General features: G+C 34.2%; 3 protein-coding genes across 3 annotated transcripts; all 3 read left to right on the top strand.

The window, feature by feature from the left end:
• Positions 1–1,574: 1,574 nt before the first annotated feature.
• LOC18039549 (7-deoxyloganetin glucosyltransferase) lies at positions 1,575–3,232 on the top strand. The gene is made up of 2 exons (XM_006429684.1): positions 1,575–2,103; positions 2,259–3,232. The coding sequence occupies exons 1-2, from the start codon at positions 1,575–1,577 to the stop codon at positions 3,230–3,232; spliced, it is 1,503 nt and encodes a 500-aa protein (XP_006429747.1).
• Positions 3,233–9,067: 5,835 nt separating this feature from the next.
• On the top strand, positions 9,068–10,950 carry LOC18039063 (7-deoxyloganetin glucosyltransferase). Its single transcript, XM_006429682.2, has 2 exons — positions 9,068–9,639; positions 9,863–10,950. The coding sequence occupies exons 1-2, from the start codon at positions 9,111–9,113 to the stop codon at positions 10,837–10,839; spliced, it is 1,506 nt and encodes a 501-aa protein (XP_006429745.1). The 5' UTR covers positions 9,068–9,110; the 3' UTR covers positions 10,840–10,950.
• Positions 10,951–13,719: 2,769 nt separating this feature from the next.
• LOC18038593 (7-deoxyloganetin glucosyltransferase) lies at positions 13,720–15,490 on the top strand. Its single transcript, XM_006429681.2, has 2 exons — positions 13,720–14,289; positions 14,432–15,490. The coding sequence occupies exons 1-2, from the start codon at positions 13,761–13,763 to the stop codon at positions 15,307–15,309; spliced, it is 1,407 nt and encodes a 468-aa protein (XP_006429744.2). The 5' UTR covers positions 13,720–13,760; the 3' UTR covers positions 15,310–15,490.
• The last annotated feature ends 615 nt before the right edge of the window (positions 15,491–16,105 follow it).

Genomic DNA, 16,105 nt, shown 5'->3' with positions numbered 1-16,105 from the left:
ATTCATCATCTGCATCAGTTGGTTGCTGGATATGATTGCTCGAGTGGCATGCCAGCATGGCCTTTGCGTCAATTGTTGGTCAACTGTTGACTCTTCATAATTTGTATTCTCAACAGAGTCTGTATATAATAATTATAGTAGATATTGTTTCATTATTTGATTAATTCAACCGATAATTAATTATTACACCTTATCGCTTCTGATTCAAATGATGAAATTTCATTAATAATGTATCATTTGCCATTTGGGATGCAAATTAAGTATTTCTACTTAAGAAACATTACTCTTAGTTTATAGCCAAAGAAATTAATTAAATATTTTTCATTTTATTTTATTTTTTTACACCACCCATATCTGACTAGAGGGACACTCTACCATTGAAAAATGTATTGACTAATGTTTCACTCATATTGACCAATTTAATTATAGTTTTTCAAATTTAATACAGCATGTGGCTATACAGATTGATTTCGCAATTTCTGTATGTTTAATGTGTATCATTTGTAGCCACTTGATCTTTGGCCAAATGGTGAATCACTATCCTCAAAGTTAAGCGTAACTATGAGAGTAGTGATTTGAGTTCCCATAAACTCAACCTCCCTTAATTAAGTATAATTGTGTGGAGTTTATTTGCAAGTTTTTTTTCTTACAAAATGCGAGTGGAGCATAAACATCTCTCGTCTGTGATGATTAGTTGTCTAGACATATACTTTATAGAATTTAATATAATAATGTAAAATCTCATTTATATATTTGATTGTAAATATTAGTACAATCATCTACTGTTATAACAATTATAAATATCTGTATAATATAATAATATAATATGCAATCAATATTTAAAAACAATGTGTATCATTTGTCTACTTACTTTTATTATAAATACAAAAATCACTGATTTGATCTAATCAAATCAATACTATTAAGATCTGATTGGACTGATTTGTCCACTTTCTTTTATTATAAAGAAAAAATTGTTGACTAGATCTAATTAAATCAATATGATTAAGATAGAATTAGGCATGACAAATATGATATGGTTTGCTTTTATTATAAAAATAATGTAGTGGAATCCACAACTCTCATATAAATATATCACGTTGATGCTGCGATTTACAACCATTTAAAAAAATTATTATTACATTTATAAAAACTCATCATCTATCAGTTTGTCGTGTGTAGTAATGTTTTAATTTTACAATTTAATCAATGGGTGACAAGTTAGATATATCATTTAGAATATAAAACTGAGCGTAGGTGCAATTATAAAAAAAATTCTTTAAGAGAGATTTTACTCCGTCACAATAGAAATAATAATTTAAAAAGACACATAATCGAGATTCTTTAAATAAAATTTCGCTATATCGACTATCATTAAATTTGGAAAAACATAAAATTAAATTGGTTGATGAGTGAAACATTATTTAATGACAGAGTCTCTCTCGGTCGGATTTGAATGGCTGGTGGGAAAAACAAAATAAAATGAAAATTTTATTGGATAATGGAAATTTAACTCGTGGCTAATGGAAGGTTGATCATTAGTTGCAAAGGCCTTGAGAGAGAAGAGAATCAAGATGGAATCAAAACCTAAAGCTTGTTGCAAGGTTCATGCGGTCTGCATCCCGATCCCCTTTCAAAGCCACATAAAAGCAATGCTTAAACTGGCAAAGCTTCTTCATCACAAAGGCTTTCACATAACCTTTGTCAACACAGAGTTCAATCACAGACGCTTTCTTAAATCAAGAGGCGAACACTCTTTGGATGGCTTGCCCAACTTTCGATTCGAAGCAATCCCAGATGGCCTTCCAGCTTCTTCAGATGAAAGCTCCACTACTCAAGACATGTATTCTCTCTGTGAAAGCATCATGAATAATGTCTTGTTGCATCCATTTCTTGACCTGCTTGCCAAACTCAACGATTCTTCAAATATTGTGAATCCTGCAGTCAGCTGCATCATCTCAGATGGCTTCTTGCCTTTCACCGTTACAGCTGCTCAGCAGCTTGGACTTCCTATTGTACTGTTGTTCACCATCTCCGCTTGTAGCTTCATGGGATTTAAACAATTCCGGACATTCAAAGAAAAAGGTCTTTTCCCAGTCAATGGTATTTTTCTTTTTTCTTTTTCCTTTTTCTGGAATCAAAGTTTCAATGTTTTTTCATGTTATCTTTAGTAGCTGTGACATAGAATCACTGGCGATCAAGTATAAATATGAATGCAGACGGAAGCAAAAATATAATTCGGTTTTGTGCACTTGCAGACAAAAGCTGTCTTACGAAGGAGTATTTGAGCAGACTTATAGACTGGATTCCAGGGATGAAGGATATCCGAATTAGAGATCTTCCAAGTTTTGTTCGATCGACTGATTCAAAAGACATTATGTTCAACTTGTGCGTGGAAGCAACGGAAAATGCATCCAAAGCTTCAGCAATTATTATTCATACGTTCGATGCATTGGAACAACAAGTTCTAAATGCTCTCTCATTTATTTTTCCTCTTCAGTTATTCACCATCGGCCCACTTCAGCTTCTTCTCAATCAAATAGAAGAAAAAGATGGTATGTTAAACTATATTGGTTACAATCTATTGAAAGAAGAAACAGAGTGTTTGCAATGGCTCGATTCCAAGGAACCCAACTCTGTGATTTATGTAAATTTCGGAAGTATTATAATTATGAATAAGCAGCAACTTATTGAGGTTGCAATGGGACTCGTAAATAGCAATCACCCATTTTTATGGATAATTAGGCCTGATCTTGTTACTGGTGAGACGGCCGACTTGCCAGCTGAGTTTGAGGTTAAAGCTAAAGAGAAAGGTTTCATAGCAAGTTGGTGTCCACAAGAGGAGGTTCTGAACCACCCAGCGATCGGAGGATTCTTTACTCACAGTGGATGGAATTCAACGATTGAGAGTTTATGTGCTGGTGTGCCGATGATCTGTTGGCCTTTTTTGGGAGATCAACCCACAAATTGTAGATACACTTGCAACGAGTGGGGAGTTGGACTGGAGATCATTAATGGTGGAGATGATAATCGAGTGAGTAGAAATGAGGTTGAGAAGCAGGTGAGAGAATTGATGGGGGGAGAGAAAGGTAAGCAAATGAGAAACAAGGCCTCAAAGTGGAAGAGATTTGCAGAGGAAGCTACAGCTCCTGATGGATCCTCTGCAACAAATTTGGAAAAATTGATGAACCAAGTTCTTTTATCAGAAGGGCTCATACCGTCCAAAAACTAATGCATCCAATGAGGAGTGTAAATTAAATGTTTTCATTGTTGTACTGCATTATGAGAGCTTGGTCTTCTTATCATTTTTAAAATAATTGTTGGTGAGTATTAGTGCATAAGATTAATAAGAATTATGTTAATATGTTGAATGTTTTTTTCTCAAAGGACAGTCCACTTCTTGTAACCAAAATCCTCTCCTCAAATATGAGTAACCTTCTCATACCACCATTGGAGATTTAACGGATTTTACCCATTGAACCACCAATTGACATGCACCCACATTTTATTATCAATCAACGTTCAATAGTTAAAACATAATCAGTTTGAGCCAGTGAGTATTTTGGTCTTGGGAAACGAAGTCTTCATCAACAACCCAAAACGTAAACTAAAAGATGAGGAGAAATAAGAGACACGTTGATGATTTTTTTTTTCTTTTTGTCTTCTTAACAGTAAATGAGGTAAAATAAAATTTTCCCATTTTTGAGGTTAATTACAAATTATCATTCTAAATAGAGTGTAAATTGAAGTTTATCATTCTAAAAACTCATCATTTTACATTATTGTATAGCTCCTTTCTCTCTCAAATCCAAATTGGTTAGTTATTAAAGTTTTATTAGTTGACATATATATGTGCTATATATTCCATGCATGTGAATGTGCTATTAGTTCTACCTGAATTACTGGTAAGGTGATTCGTAAGTTTTTGTTTTTACTTCAATTTTATATGGCAATATCTTTGCATTAGTATAATTTAGAGGTCTACCTAGATCATATATACAAACGTGATTTATCCTACTCAAATGATATTTATGAGATAGGATGAGTCCCTCGTAGACACTCCAGCTTAATTATACCTCCACCATAGAGGAAAGAGTGTTCACCACCCGACTTATGGCATGAGTGCATTTAATTCCCTTATTGAAAAATCATGAGATATTTGGGAAAGACATTACTTTTTATTAGGTTAGTATATACACACATTAATTAATTAGTTTAGTACATATACGTACATATGAGAGCGGGGCTTGAACCCTTGACCTCTCTTAAGAAATTAGGGTGCTGAACCATTCATACCAACCAACTTTAATTTTTTTTTTAAGTTAATATATACGTACTCATTAACTCTCTCCAAATTAAATAAGGTAAGAAAGGTTGTAAATGTGTGAGTGAACTCAGTGTTTAGTTAGATGCAATACTTTTCGTTTTAGTACTTTTAGATCATTAATTGCAAAGACATAGAGAGAAGAGATCAAGATGGAATCAAAAGCTAAAAGCTTGTAGCAAGGTTCATGCAGTCTGCATCCCAAGCCCCTTTCAAAGCCACATAAAAGCAATGCTTCAATCGGCAAAGCTTCTTCATCACAAAGGCTTTCACATAACTTGTGTCAACACAGAGTTCAATCATAGATGCTTTCTCAAATCAAGAGGCCACCACTCTTTGGATGGCTTGCCCAATTTTCGATTCGAAGCAATCCCAGATGGTAGGGGTGGGCATCAACCCACCCAACTCGTGTGATTTTTTGCGGGTTGGGTTGGGTTAAAATTTTTTAACTCAACTCAACCCGTCAACCCCTATATATTTACATATATAAATTATTATATAAACTTTGATATTTTATATAAAAATTAAAAAATATAAATATGAAAAGTTTGAAATGTTGGATTAGTTCTAAAGATTTTAATATTTACATTTTTTAAGTTTATCTAATTTATTTATTTTTGTTCACTATTTAATTAGACTATAACAATAGATTTTTTCAAAAGCTCAATTCAATTAACCTCATCCAACCGGTCAACCTGTATGTATGTAAAAATTATTATATAAATTTTGATATTTCATATAAAAATTAAAAAATATAAATATAAAAACTTTGAAATGTTGGATTTGTTCTAAAGATTTTAATATTTATATTTTTTAGTTTTTTTAATTAATTAATTAATTTTTATTCACTATTTAATTAGATTATAAAAATAGATTTTTTCAAAAGTTCAACCCAATCAACCCAACCTGACCCAACTCGCAAAACTACGGATTGGGTCAAGATATGTAATAGGTTGAGTCGGATTGAAAATTTTCAACCCATTCTACATGCGGGTTGGGTCGGGTTGATAATCAATCGGACCCGTGCCCACCCCTACCAGATGGCCTTCCAGCTTCTTCATATGAAAGCTCCACTACTCAAGACATGTATTCTCTCTGTGAAAACATCATAAATGATGTCTTGCTGCAGCCATTTCTTGACCTGCTTGCCAAACTCAGTGATTCTTCAAATAATGTTAACCCTGCAGTCAGCTGCATCATCTCAGATGACTTCATGGCTTTCACCATTACAGCTGCTCAACGACTTGGACTTCCTAGTGCATTGTTTTTCACAATCTCCGCTTGCAGTTTCAAGGGACTTAAACAATTTCAGACACTGAAAGAAAAGGGTCTTTTCCCACTAAAAGGTAAAAAAAATTTCAAGTTTTTTGTCGTACTAGGACATTTCAACATTCCTATTATAATTTTTCATGCTCTGGGTCTGGGGTATTTAAAAATAGCTTGTTTGGTTGAAAAACATAGGAGGAGAAGAGACGAATAGAAAGGAGAGAGTAGGAGAAAAAATGAGTAAAAGAGGATGTCAATCTCAATTTCATTTAGTTGGCTTAACATGGAATCATCTTTACTTCCCTTATTTATTTCTACTTTTCTCAAATCCTCTCCTCTCCTCTTTTTTGATTTCATCAATCCAAACATACCAGCGCACAGGTTGGTGGTCATATTACCTATTAATTACTTGTCAAAAGCTGAGAATTAATTCAGTTATTGTGTTAATTAATTTGCAGATGAAAGCTGTCTTAAAAAAGAGTATTTGGACTCAGTTATGGACTGGATTCCAGGGATGGCCGCTTGATTCGAGACAGCGTTTGCGTACGATCTCAAAGTTTACAGAAGTTATGCGGAAACTTTTGTGGTTAGATGTAAAAAAATAATTTACCGTGGGCTAAATTAAATAATAATTAGACATAAAAACTGAAAACTTGAATGTAATTTTTTTTTATTTACTGCAATCTCTAGTTAAAATGTAGCATCCACAATTCAATAATTAAAAACTATAAATATTTTAGTTTGTGGGTTTTGATTTTTAAATCAAAGTATAACTTTTGTAATTAATAAAATAATAATTTAAATTTTAACGGATGGAACTATCTAATAATTTAACAAGACTATTTAAAAATATGTTAATTTTTTTTATGAAATAGAGATTTTTTTTTCGTGGGGGCTTGAGCCCCCAGTGATCCTATGGTAAATCCGCCTCTGTTTGTGGTGGTGCAGAAGCTTTGCCAATTGAAGCATGGAGTTTAAGTGGCTTTGACCTGGGCCAGGAAAACAAAATGCGTGAGACTTGTAACCACATGTATTAGCTTCCATTTTCTTTATTTACTTCATCAAAGCTTGTGCGAACTACTTATAATGAAAAAGAAAATGAAAATTGAAGGTGGTCGAATGGATAAGATGGGAAAGTTGTCATTTAATCATTTTGTTAAATTGACTAACTAGCAAAAGTTGACGAAATTAGTCGTGGGCAAGTTGCATTCCGAGTTTTGAATTAGAAATCTGATTTGGCTGCGCATACCTAGCGATGGCAATGGTACCTACAAATCCGTTTAAACCCACCCGCCAAAATCCGCTCAGGTAATTTTGTGGGTTGTAGACAGGTTTGGTATTATAAATTAAAATATGCACTAGGTTGCGGTTGGGTTTAGTATTACCCAAATATCCTACGGATACCCGTATGGATATCCGCCAACCGTAATTTTTTTAATTATTTTTTAATTTAATTTTAATAGAAAAATATTTCAATCTAAAAATATACTTATTATAATTCTGATTGAACTTTCGTTAACTTAATGCATGGATTATTTCATTGTTATAATTTTGTTCTTCAAATTGTAGGAATAGAAAAATATTTAAATCTAAAAATATACTTATTATAATTATGATTGAATTTTCTTTAACTTAATGCATGGATTAGCATTTAAAATGCATTATTCTTTAGAAAATATTAATCTTAATCATTATTGTAGGAATCGTGTTAGATGGGTGCTAGTGGTGGTGAACGAAATGAAGATCTTCTTTTGGAGTTTGTGTTGAATAATAATATGAAATGATAATTATTATGTTTAGATACTAGTTTGTGGCTTTTTTTATATATATAGATTTGTGTATTTTATACTTAAATTTGAGAATTTGTGTTGGATTGATGTTGAAATTTTAATTTTCCATTTACATTTATGTGGAATTATAGGTCATTATTATAAATTTACATTTTGACCATTTGTGATTTTAAATGTAGAAACCCGTAAAATAATCGCCGGATACCATTGCGGGTTTGGTAATTGTCAAAACCCGCAGCAGGTGGATTTTCTTAAAAAAATTAAAACATATAGTAGGGTGAGTTTGATAATTTAAACTTTGTATGGATATAAATTTGGTAATGATACCTTGCAGGCGATACCTATTGTCATCCCTACGCATCCCAAACCCACTTCATTGATTTTCATTAGTTTTTCATATACGGTACATATTCACTAAAGCTAAATAAAAGCCACATCGGAGTAGTTTAGTTTGTCAATAATGTTATATTTATTTAATTATGATACATAGTGTATCTAATAATTATAGTAAACAATGTGTCATTATTTGATTGGTTCAAGTGATAATGAATTATTGTACCTTATAAAAAATTTCATTAATAACATACCAATTCGATGTAAATTAAGTACCTCAACTAAATAAATATTTCTCTTAGTTTATAGTTTAAACAAATTAAATAAATAATTTAATTAAATATTTTTCATTTTATTTTATTTTTCCCACCATCCATATCCGACTAGCGAGACTCTGCCATTGAATAATGTATTGACTAATGTTTCATTCATATCGACCAATTTAATTATAGTTTTCAAATTTAATATAGCATGTGGACAAATTATTATTACAGATCGATTTTGTAATTCCAGTATCTTTAATGTGTATCATTTGTCCAGTTATTTTTATTATAAATAAAAAAATCGTTGATTAGATCTAATCAAATTAATGCCATTAAGATCCAATTAGACTCATTTGTCCACTTTCTTTTATAAAGAAACAATCGCTGACTAGATCTAATCAAATCAATATGATTAAGATAGAATTAGGCAAGACAAATATGATACGGTTAGTTTTTATTATAAACATAATGCACTGGAATCCACAACTCCAATATAAATATACCACTTTGATGTTACAACTTACAAGCATTTAAAAAAATTATTATTGCATCTAAAAAACTCATCATCTATCAATAATATTTGTCATGCTGTTTTTAATTTTACAATTTTTTCCATGGGTGATGAGTTAGATATATCATTTAGAACATAAAACTGAGTGCAAGTGCAATTATAAAAAATTCTTTATGAGTGATTTCACTTCGTTACATCAGAAATAATAATTTTAAAAGACACATAATCGAGATTCTTTAAATAAAATTTCGCTATATTGAATAATATTAAATTTGAAAAAACATATAATTAAATTGATCAATGAGTGAAACATTATTTAATGACAAAGTCTCGCTCAGTCGGGCTTCAATGGACGGTGGGAAAAACAAAATAAAATGAAAATTATATTGGATAGGACCTGTCTATGGTACAGATTCTGTAACAAACATCTCCCGTCATCCCACCATCCGATCTTCTATTGTTTAGTTTCTCGCTCCACATCCAACGGCTGATGCTGCAGTCTGTAGCTTACAGATTCTGTAGGCTAGTCAAGTCCTATTGGATAATGGATATTTAACTCGTGGCTAAGAAAAAATGGAAGGGTGATCACTAGTTGCAGAGGCCTAGAGAGAGAAGAGATCAAGATGGAATCAAAACCTAAAGCTTGTAGCAAGGTTCATGCGGTCTGCATCCCGAGCCCCTTTCAAAGCCACATAAAAGCAATGCTTAAACTGGCAAAGCTTCTTCATCACAAAGGTTTTCACATAACTTTTGTCAACACAGAGTTCAATCACAGACGCTTACTCAAAGCAAGAGGCCAACATTCTTTAGATGGCTTGCCCAGTTTTCGATTCGAAGCAATCCCAGATGGGCTTCCAGCTTCTTCAGATGAAAGCCCCACTGCTCAAGACGCGTATTCTCTCGGTGAAAACATCATAAATAATGTCTTGTTGCATCCATTTCTTGACCTGCTTGCCAAACTCAATGATTCTTCAAATAGCGTTAATCCTGCTGTCAGCTGCATCATCTCAGATGGCTTCTTGCCTTTCACCATAACAGCTGCTCAACAACTCGGACTTCCTATTGTATTGTTTTTTACCATCTCCGCTTGTAGTTTCATGGGATTTAAACAATTTCAGACATTCAAAGAAAAGGGTCTTTTCCCAGTCAAAGGTATGCAATTATCAGAACTTTTCTTTTTCTGTTTTTTTTTTTCAATTTTTCCGGGATCACTACCTTGGGCACTAATTAATTTTCAATGTTTTTTTGTAATGTTTCGGATTAAATTTATGTTACTTTAAATTTTTAGTGGCCGTGACATAGAATCACTGGCGATCAAGTATAAATATGAATGCAGACGGAAGCAAAGAATTAATTCATTTTTGAGTACTTGCAGACAAAAGCTGTCTTACGAAAGAGTACTTGAACAGTCTTATAGACTGGATTCCAGGGATGAAGGATATCCGAATTAGAGATCTTCCAAGTTTTATTCAATCGACAGATCCGAAAGATATGATGTTCAACTTGTGCGTGGAAGCAACCGAAAATGCATCCAAAGCTTCAGCAATTATTATTCATACGTTCGATGCGTTGGAACAACAAGTTTTGAATGCTCTCTCATTTATGTTTCCTCATCATTTATTCACCATCGGCCCACTTCAGCTTCTTCTCAATCAAACAGAAGAACAAGATGGTATGCTAAACTCTATTGGTTACAATCTATTGAAAGAAGAAACAGAGTGTTTGCAATGGCTCGATTGCAAGGAACCCAAATCTGTGATTTATGTAAATTTCGGAAGTTTTATATTTATGAATAAGCAGCAACTTATTGAGGTTGCAATGGGACTCGTAAATAGCAATCACCCATTTTTATGGATAATCAGGCCTGATCTTGTTACTGGTGAGACAGCAGATTTGCCAGCTGAATTTGAAGTTAAAGCTAAGGAAAAAGGTTTTGTAGCAAGTTGGTGCCCACAAGAGGAAGTACTTAAGCACCCATCAATTGGAGGATTCTTAACTCACTGTGGATGGAATTCAATAGTTGAGAGTTTATGTAATGGAGTTCCTATGATTTGTTGGCCTTTCACTGGAGATCAACCCACAAATGGTAGATACGTTTGCAACGAGTGGAGGGTTGGAATGGAGATTAATGGTGATGATGAGGATGTGATCAGAAATGAAGTGGAGAAGTTGGTGAGAGAGATGATGGAGGGAGAGAAGGGAAAGCAAATGAGAAACAAGGCCATGGAGTGGAAGGGATTGGCAGAAGAAGCCGCAGCTCCTCATGGCTCATCTTCTCTAAATTTGGATAAACTGGTGAATGAAATTCTTTTATCAAATAAGCACAACTCATCAATTCCATCTGCAAACTAATTAACGACATTAACTGATCGTGATTATTTAGTATTTTCATTATTGCACTGATTTCGTGTTGCTGGTTTGTTTAATTAATAAAATCTTTTGTCATTACGAATATTTAAAAAAAAAAAATTACTACTTATAGTGTATAGTCATACTTCTTGACACTACAGTTGTGATCATTGTAACAAAATTGAGCTTCTAAGTCTTTTAAAAACTAAAAATAAAATATTTTCATTTTCTACAAATAACCCAAAAAGATAATCGATGCCTGCCTAATATCTGTAAGAAAATTCTATCAACAAAGTGTTGGCTCCACTGGCAATGGAGTCTCCTTAAGCAGCTTGATTGGGTTTGCTTTCCAATTCGAGTCGCAGGGAAGTCGTCTTTGTTGGGAGAACATGTGCCTCTCGGTTCGAGTGAGGACTTTTAATCTGAGTTGTGGTACGAGCTTAAAGGTACCTCCTATAGTTAGGGTCCTCCCCAAGATATCTCGTGGTCAAAATAAAAAATATATATGTAAGAAGGTCAAAATAAAAAATATATATGTAAGAAAATTCTGACAATGTTAGCAAGTTGAGAAAGCAGTGTGTGTGTGTGTGTGTATATATATATATATATATAACTCACGGTTTGTTACATGCAGGATATTAAATTTATAAAAGTTTAACGCGTATCTTTTGGTCGACTGTCTTTTTTTTTTTTTTAATCTTCTTCTTTCTGTTCTTTATGTCAGGAATAAGTTTTCTCATGAAAGCACGTTATATTAATGAACAATTAATGAGTAATAACAATCGGGTTCTTGAGTTTTCATAAATTTTTTATTTGTTTTTATATTTTTATCAAATAGGTCCCGACCCTGTCCCATAATCAAATAACCCCTTCTAATTTCAGGTTTGGCGACCGAAATATTAAATAATAATTAAATGCTAAAGGGTATTTCGGTCATTTTTATAAAGTATTGGGTAACATGAAAACTTAGTCTTACAAATCAATTAACATGAAAACTAAAGATGGCCAACGGGCCAAGCAGTACGTGGCACAACACATACATGACACGAGCACGTGGCACGATATGCACACATGTGGATTGGGTCGGGTTTATAATTTTAGGCACGTGTGCCTTAAAAGCACAACACGATTAGAGATAGAGCAAAGCATGACACACGAAAAGGCACGTAATAAACACGTTTTACTAGTGGATTAGTACGTGCCTATAGGCCATCAAAGGAGGCCAAACGCGGAATTCACTGGGCAAGATAGGAAAAAATGAGTTATGCCAAGAGCAAAAGAGGCCTCGGTTTTAGAGAAATGTCCAGTTTAAACCGAGCTTTGGTGGCAAAGAAAGGGTGGAGATTACTGCAGTATCCGAAATTATTAGTTGCCAAAGTGCTGAAGGCTAGATATTACAAGAATACTGATTTTTTACAAGCTCGAGTTGGCTCTAACCCTTCGTACATATGGAGGTCTATATTGTGGAGAAGACAAGTACTACAAAAAGGAATCGAGTGGACGATCTGAAATGGAGAAAAAATACAAATCTGCAAAGACAATTGGATTCCAAGGCCATAAACCTTTAAGCTGTTCTCAGCTCAAAATGTGACAGCATAAGCTATTATCTCAGAGCTCATTAGTCGTGAAAATCGATAGGATCAAAGGACGGTGAGGCAATGGTTTATGGAAGAGGATGCAAATGAGATTCTTCGAATTCTACTTCCTAGAAGACCAAGAATAGATAAAGTTATATGGCACTTTGATAATAAAAGGGTAATATTATGTGAAAAGTGGATATTAATTGGCGTTAAAAATTAAGAATTCAGATAAGCTAGGCTGTTTATCCAAGGGGTTTCATCATTGGAACCTGTTATGGACTCTTCAATTGCCAAAAAAAATAAAAATTTTATGTGGAGAGCAACTTAAATTTGTTGCCTACTGCTGAGAATTTATGGAGAAGAGAGATAGGGCATGAACCTACTTGTCAAATTTGCAAACAAGGTATGGAAAACACAGCTCATGCTTTAATACACTGTAAAGCTGCCAAAAAGATATGGAGGTATACCCCCTTTGAAACATGCTTCCCAGATGCTGCTAACCAAGACATGTTGGATATTATGTTTGAGATGGCTAAGAAATTGAAAAAGTCAGATATTCAAATCATGGTAGCTATCTGTTGGGCTATTTGGTATGGCAAGAATAAGTATCCTTTTTAGGGAAAAACGTTGGAACCACTGCTGACTATTACAAGAGCTGAGGCTGTGGCGGAGGCTTACAAAAGAGTAAAACGACTGGGGTTGAGGCAAAACATAAATCAAAGAATCAGCAAATTTGGAGTCCCCCACCTGCTAATGTATTCAAAGTTAATATTGATGTTGCTGCTAATTTTGGAAATAGTTTTCACAGGAAAGCATGTTATACTAACCAGGTCTCGACCCTGTTCCATAACCAAATTACCTTCTAATTCGAGATTTGCCCACCAAAATGTTAAATAATAACTAAATGCTAAAGAGTATTTAAGTCATTTTATAGGATTTGGCAATTTTATTGGATTTGGTAACGTGAAAACAAAGCCATACAAAATGGACAGACCTAAATTTAGTAACGGCACGGCTGGCTGCGCAAACCAATGCATTGATTGGAAAAAACAACTGATGGATGAATTATTTTATTAATAATACCATAAAGCCAAACTATTTGTCAAAATTAATTTGACATGACAAAAATACAAAATGACGAAATTAAATAAATCAATGCTTTCAAGCCATTTACATCAGATAAATAATTTTTTAAATTACATCCCTATGTTGAAAAAGATTGAAAGAAACTCTTGAAAAAAAATATATGTTGTGGTATTGTTTTGACATAATACAAGCAAGAAATCAAGCAACAGCAGAAAACCAAAATTGTGTATTGTAACAAAAACGTTCAAGGAAGTGAAGATGGAAGGTTGTGATTATACTTACAGAGGTCATGCAGTGTGTATCCCATGCCCATTTCAAAGTCACATAAAAGGAATGCTTAAATTCGCAAGGCTTCTTCATCTCAAAGGTTTTCACATAACTTTTGTCAACACTGAGTTCAATCACAGACGCTATCTCAAGTCAAGATCTTCACCACGCCATAACTCTAATTTAGAAAATGCCTTGCTCAACTTTCAATATGAAACTATCCCAGATGGCCTTCCAGATCCCTCAAATGAAAACGCCAATCAAGATGCAAACTCTCTCTTTGAATCCATAACTAATAATGTCATGCTGCAGCCATTTCTTGACCTGCTCCAAAAACTCAAAAGTTCTTCAAATTCAGTCAATTGTATCATTTCAGATGGTTTCATGCCATTCACCGTCACAGCTGCTCAACAACTTGGAATTCCTATCGCCCTCTTTTTTACTATCGCCGCACGTAGTTTTAAAGGATGTATGCAGCTCCGGACACTCGAAGAAAACACTACTCTTACGTCACTCATAGGTAAGCTCAGACTAATTATTCAACCAATCCTCTTATGTCACCTCAGTTTGTACCCAATAGTTTGTACAAAGATTTTGCGACCTCTACCATTACTGAATTAATAATTTATATATTTATTGAATTTAACTGTGTTAAATTACAGATTTGAATAGCTACGCAACAAGGGTAGCCATTGAAGCAGCTAAGAATGCAGCTAAAGCTTCAGCTGTAGTTATTCATACATTTGATGCACTGGAACGACAAGTTTTGGATGCTCTCTCTGCTGTGTTTCCGAATTTATTCACCATCGGTCCACTCCAGCTTCTTCTCAATCAAATTAATGAACAAGTTGGCAACAGTTTAAGCTCCACTGGATACAAATACAATCTTTGGAAAGAAGAAACAGAGTGTCTCCAATGGCTTGATTCCAAGGAATTACCCAATTCGGTGGTGTATGTGAATTTTGGTAGCTCTGTATATCTGACAAAACAGCAACTTACTGAGGTTGCAATGGGACTCGTTAATAGCAATCGCCCATTTTTATGGATAATTAGGCCTGATCTTGTTACTGGTGAGACAGCAGATATGCCATCTGAGTTTGAGGTTAAAGCTAAAGAAACAGGTTTTATCGCAAGATGGTGCCCACAAGAGGAGGTTCTGAACCACCCAGCAGTCGGAGGATTCTTTACTCACAGTGGATGGAATTCAACGATTGAGAGTTTATGTGCAGGTGTGCCCATGATTTGTTGGCCTTTTTTGGGAGATCAGACAACAAATTGTAGATATACTTGCAATGAATGGGGGGTTGGAATGGACATCACTAATAGTGGAGATGATAATCAAGTAGGCAGAAATGAAGTTGAGAAGCTGGTGGGAGAGTTGATGGAGGGAGAGAAAGGTATGCAAATGAGAAACAAGGCCTCAGAGTGGAAGAGATTTGCAGAGGAAGCTGCAGCTCCGGACGGATCCTCTGCAACAAATTTGGAAAAATTGGTGAACCAAGTTCTTTTATCAAAAGGGCTCATACCATCCAAAAACTAATGCATCCAATGAGGAGTATAAGCTTAAAGTTTCCATTGTGGTACTGAATTATGGGAGCTTGATCTTCTTGTTGTTTTAAAAGTGATGGTTGTACTAGTGTTTAAGATCAGGAAGGATTATGTTAATACATATGCATGTCAAAGCGAAATTGGATATTTTTCCAGAAGGATAGTCCAATTGTTGTTCAGCCTTTCGTCAGAATCTGGATTTGGTTCATATTTTATGTCGAACAAATTCCTCAAAGAATAAGCCAATTGGTTAATCTCTTCTCACAGGAGCAACCGGTGATAAAATTGATTGAGAGTTTTATAGGATGGTAACCAATTCTCTTCTCCACCAATATAAGTGGAATTCGAACTCTTGAACCTTTTTCTACCATTACTGATTGTACTCATTTAACCAATTGGTGCCTGCATTTAACAATCAATGATCAATAGTTCAAACAAAGCCAGTGAGTATTTTGCTCCTGGGACACGAAGTCTTCATCAACACCCCAAAACAAAAACAAAAACAAAAAGTGTTGTTTTATGACAACGTAAACAAAAAATAAAAATAAAAATGAAGTGCAACCAGAATCAGATTGGTCGAGTAAGATTCCAGTTTATAAAGAGTGTCTTCTCGTGATTTGTATAAATTTTGGCAGCATTGCAGTTCTGACAAAGCAATAACCTATTGATGTTGTAATAGGACTTGTTAATAGCAATCGCCAAATTTTATAGATAAATAACAAGGGCAGATTTCCTGTCTGATATTGAGGTTAGAGCTTTGAACCAACCACCCGTCAATAGGATGATCT

This window comes from Citrus clementina, unplaced genomic scaffold, assembly GCF_000493195.1.
Source record: "Citrus clementina cultivar Clemenules unplaced genomic scaffold, Citrus_clementina_v1.0 scaffold_6, whole genome shotgun sequence".
Taxonomy (NCBI): domain Eukaryota; kingdom Viridiplantae; phylum Streptophyta; class Magnoliopsida; order Sapindales; family Rutaceae; genus Citrus; species Citrus x clementina.
Note: the sequence above shows the minus strand (reverse complement) of the source record. Positions and strands in the feature narration are given on the sequence as shown.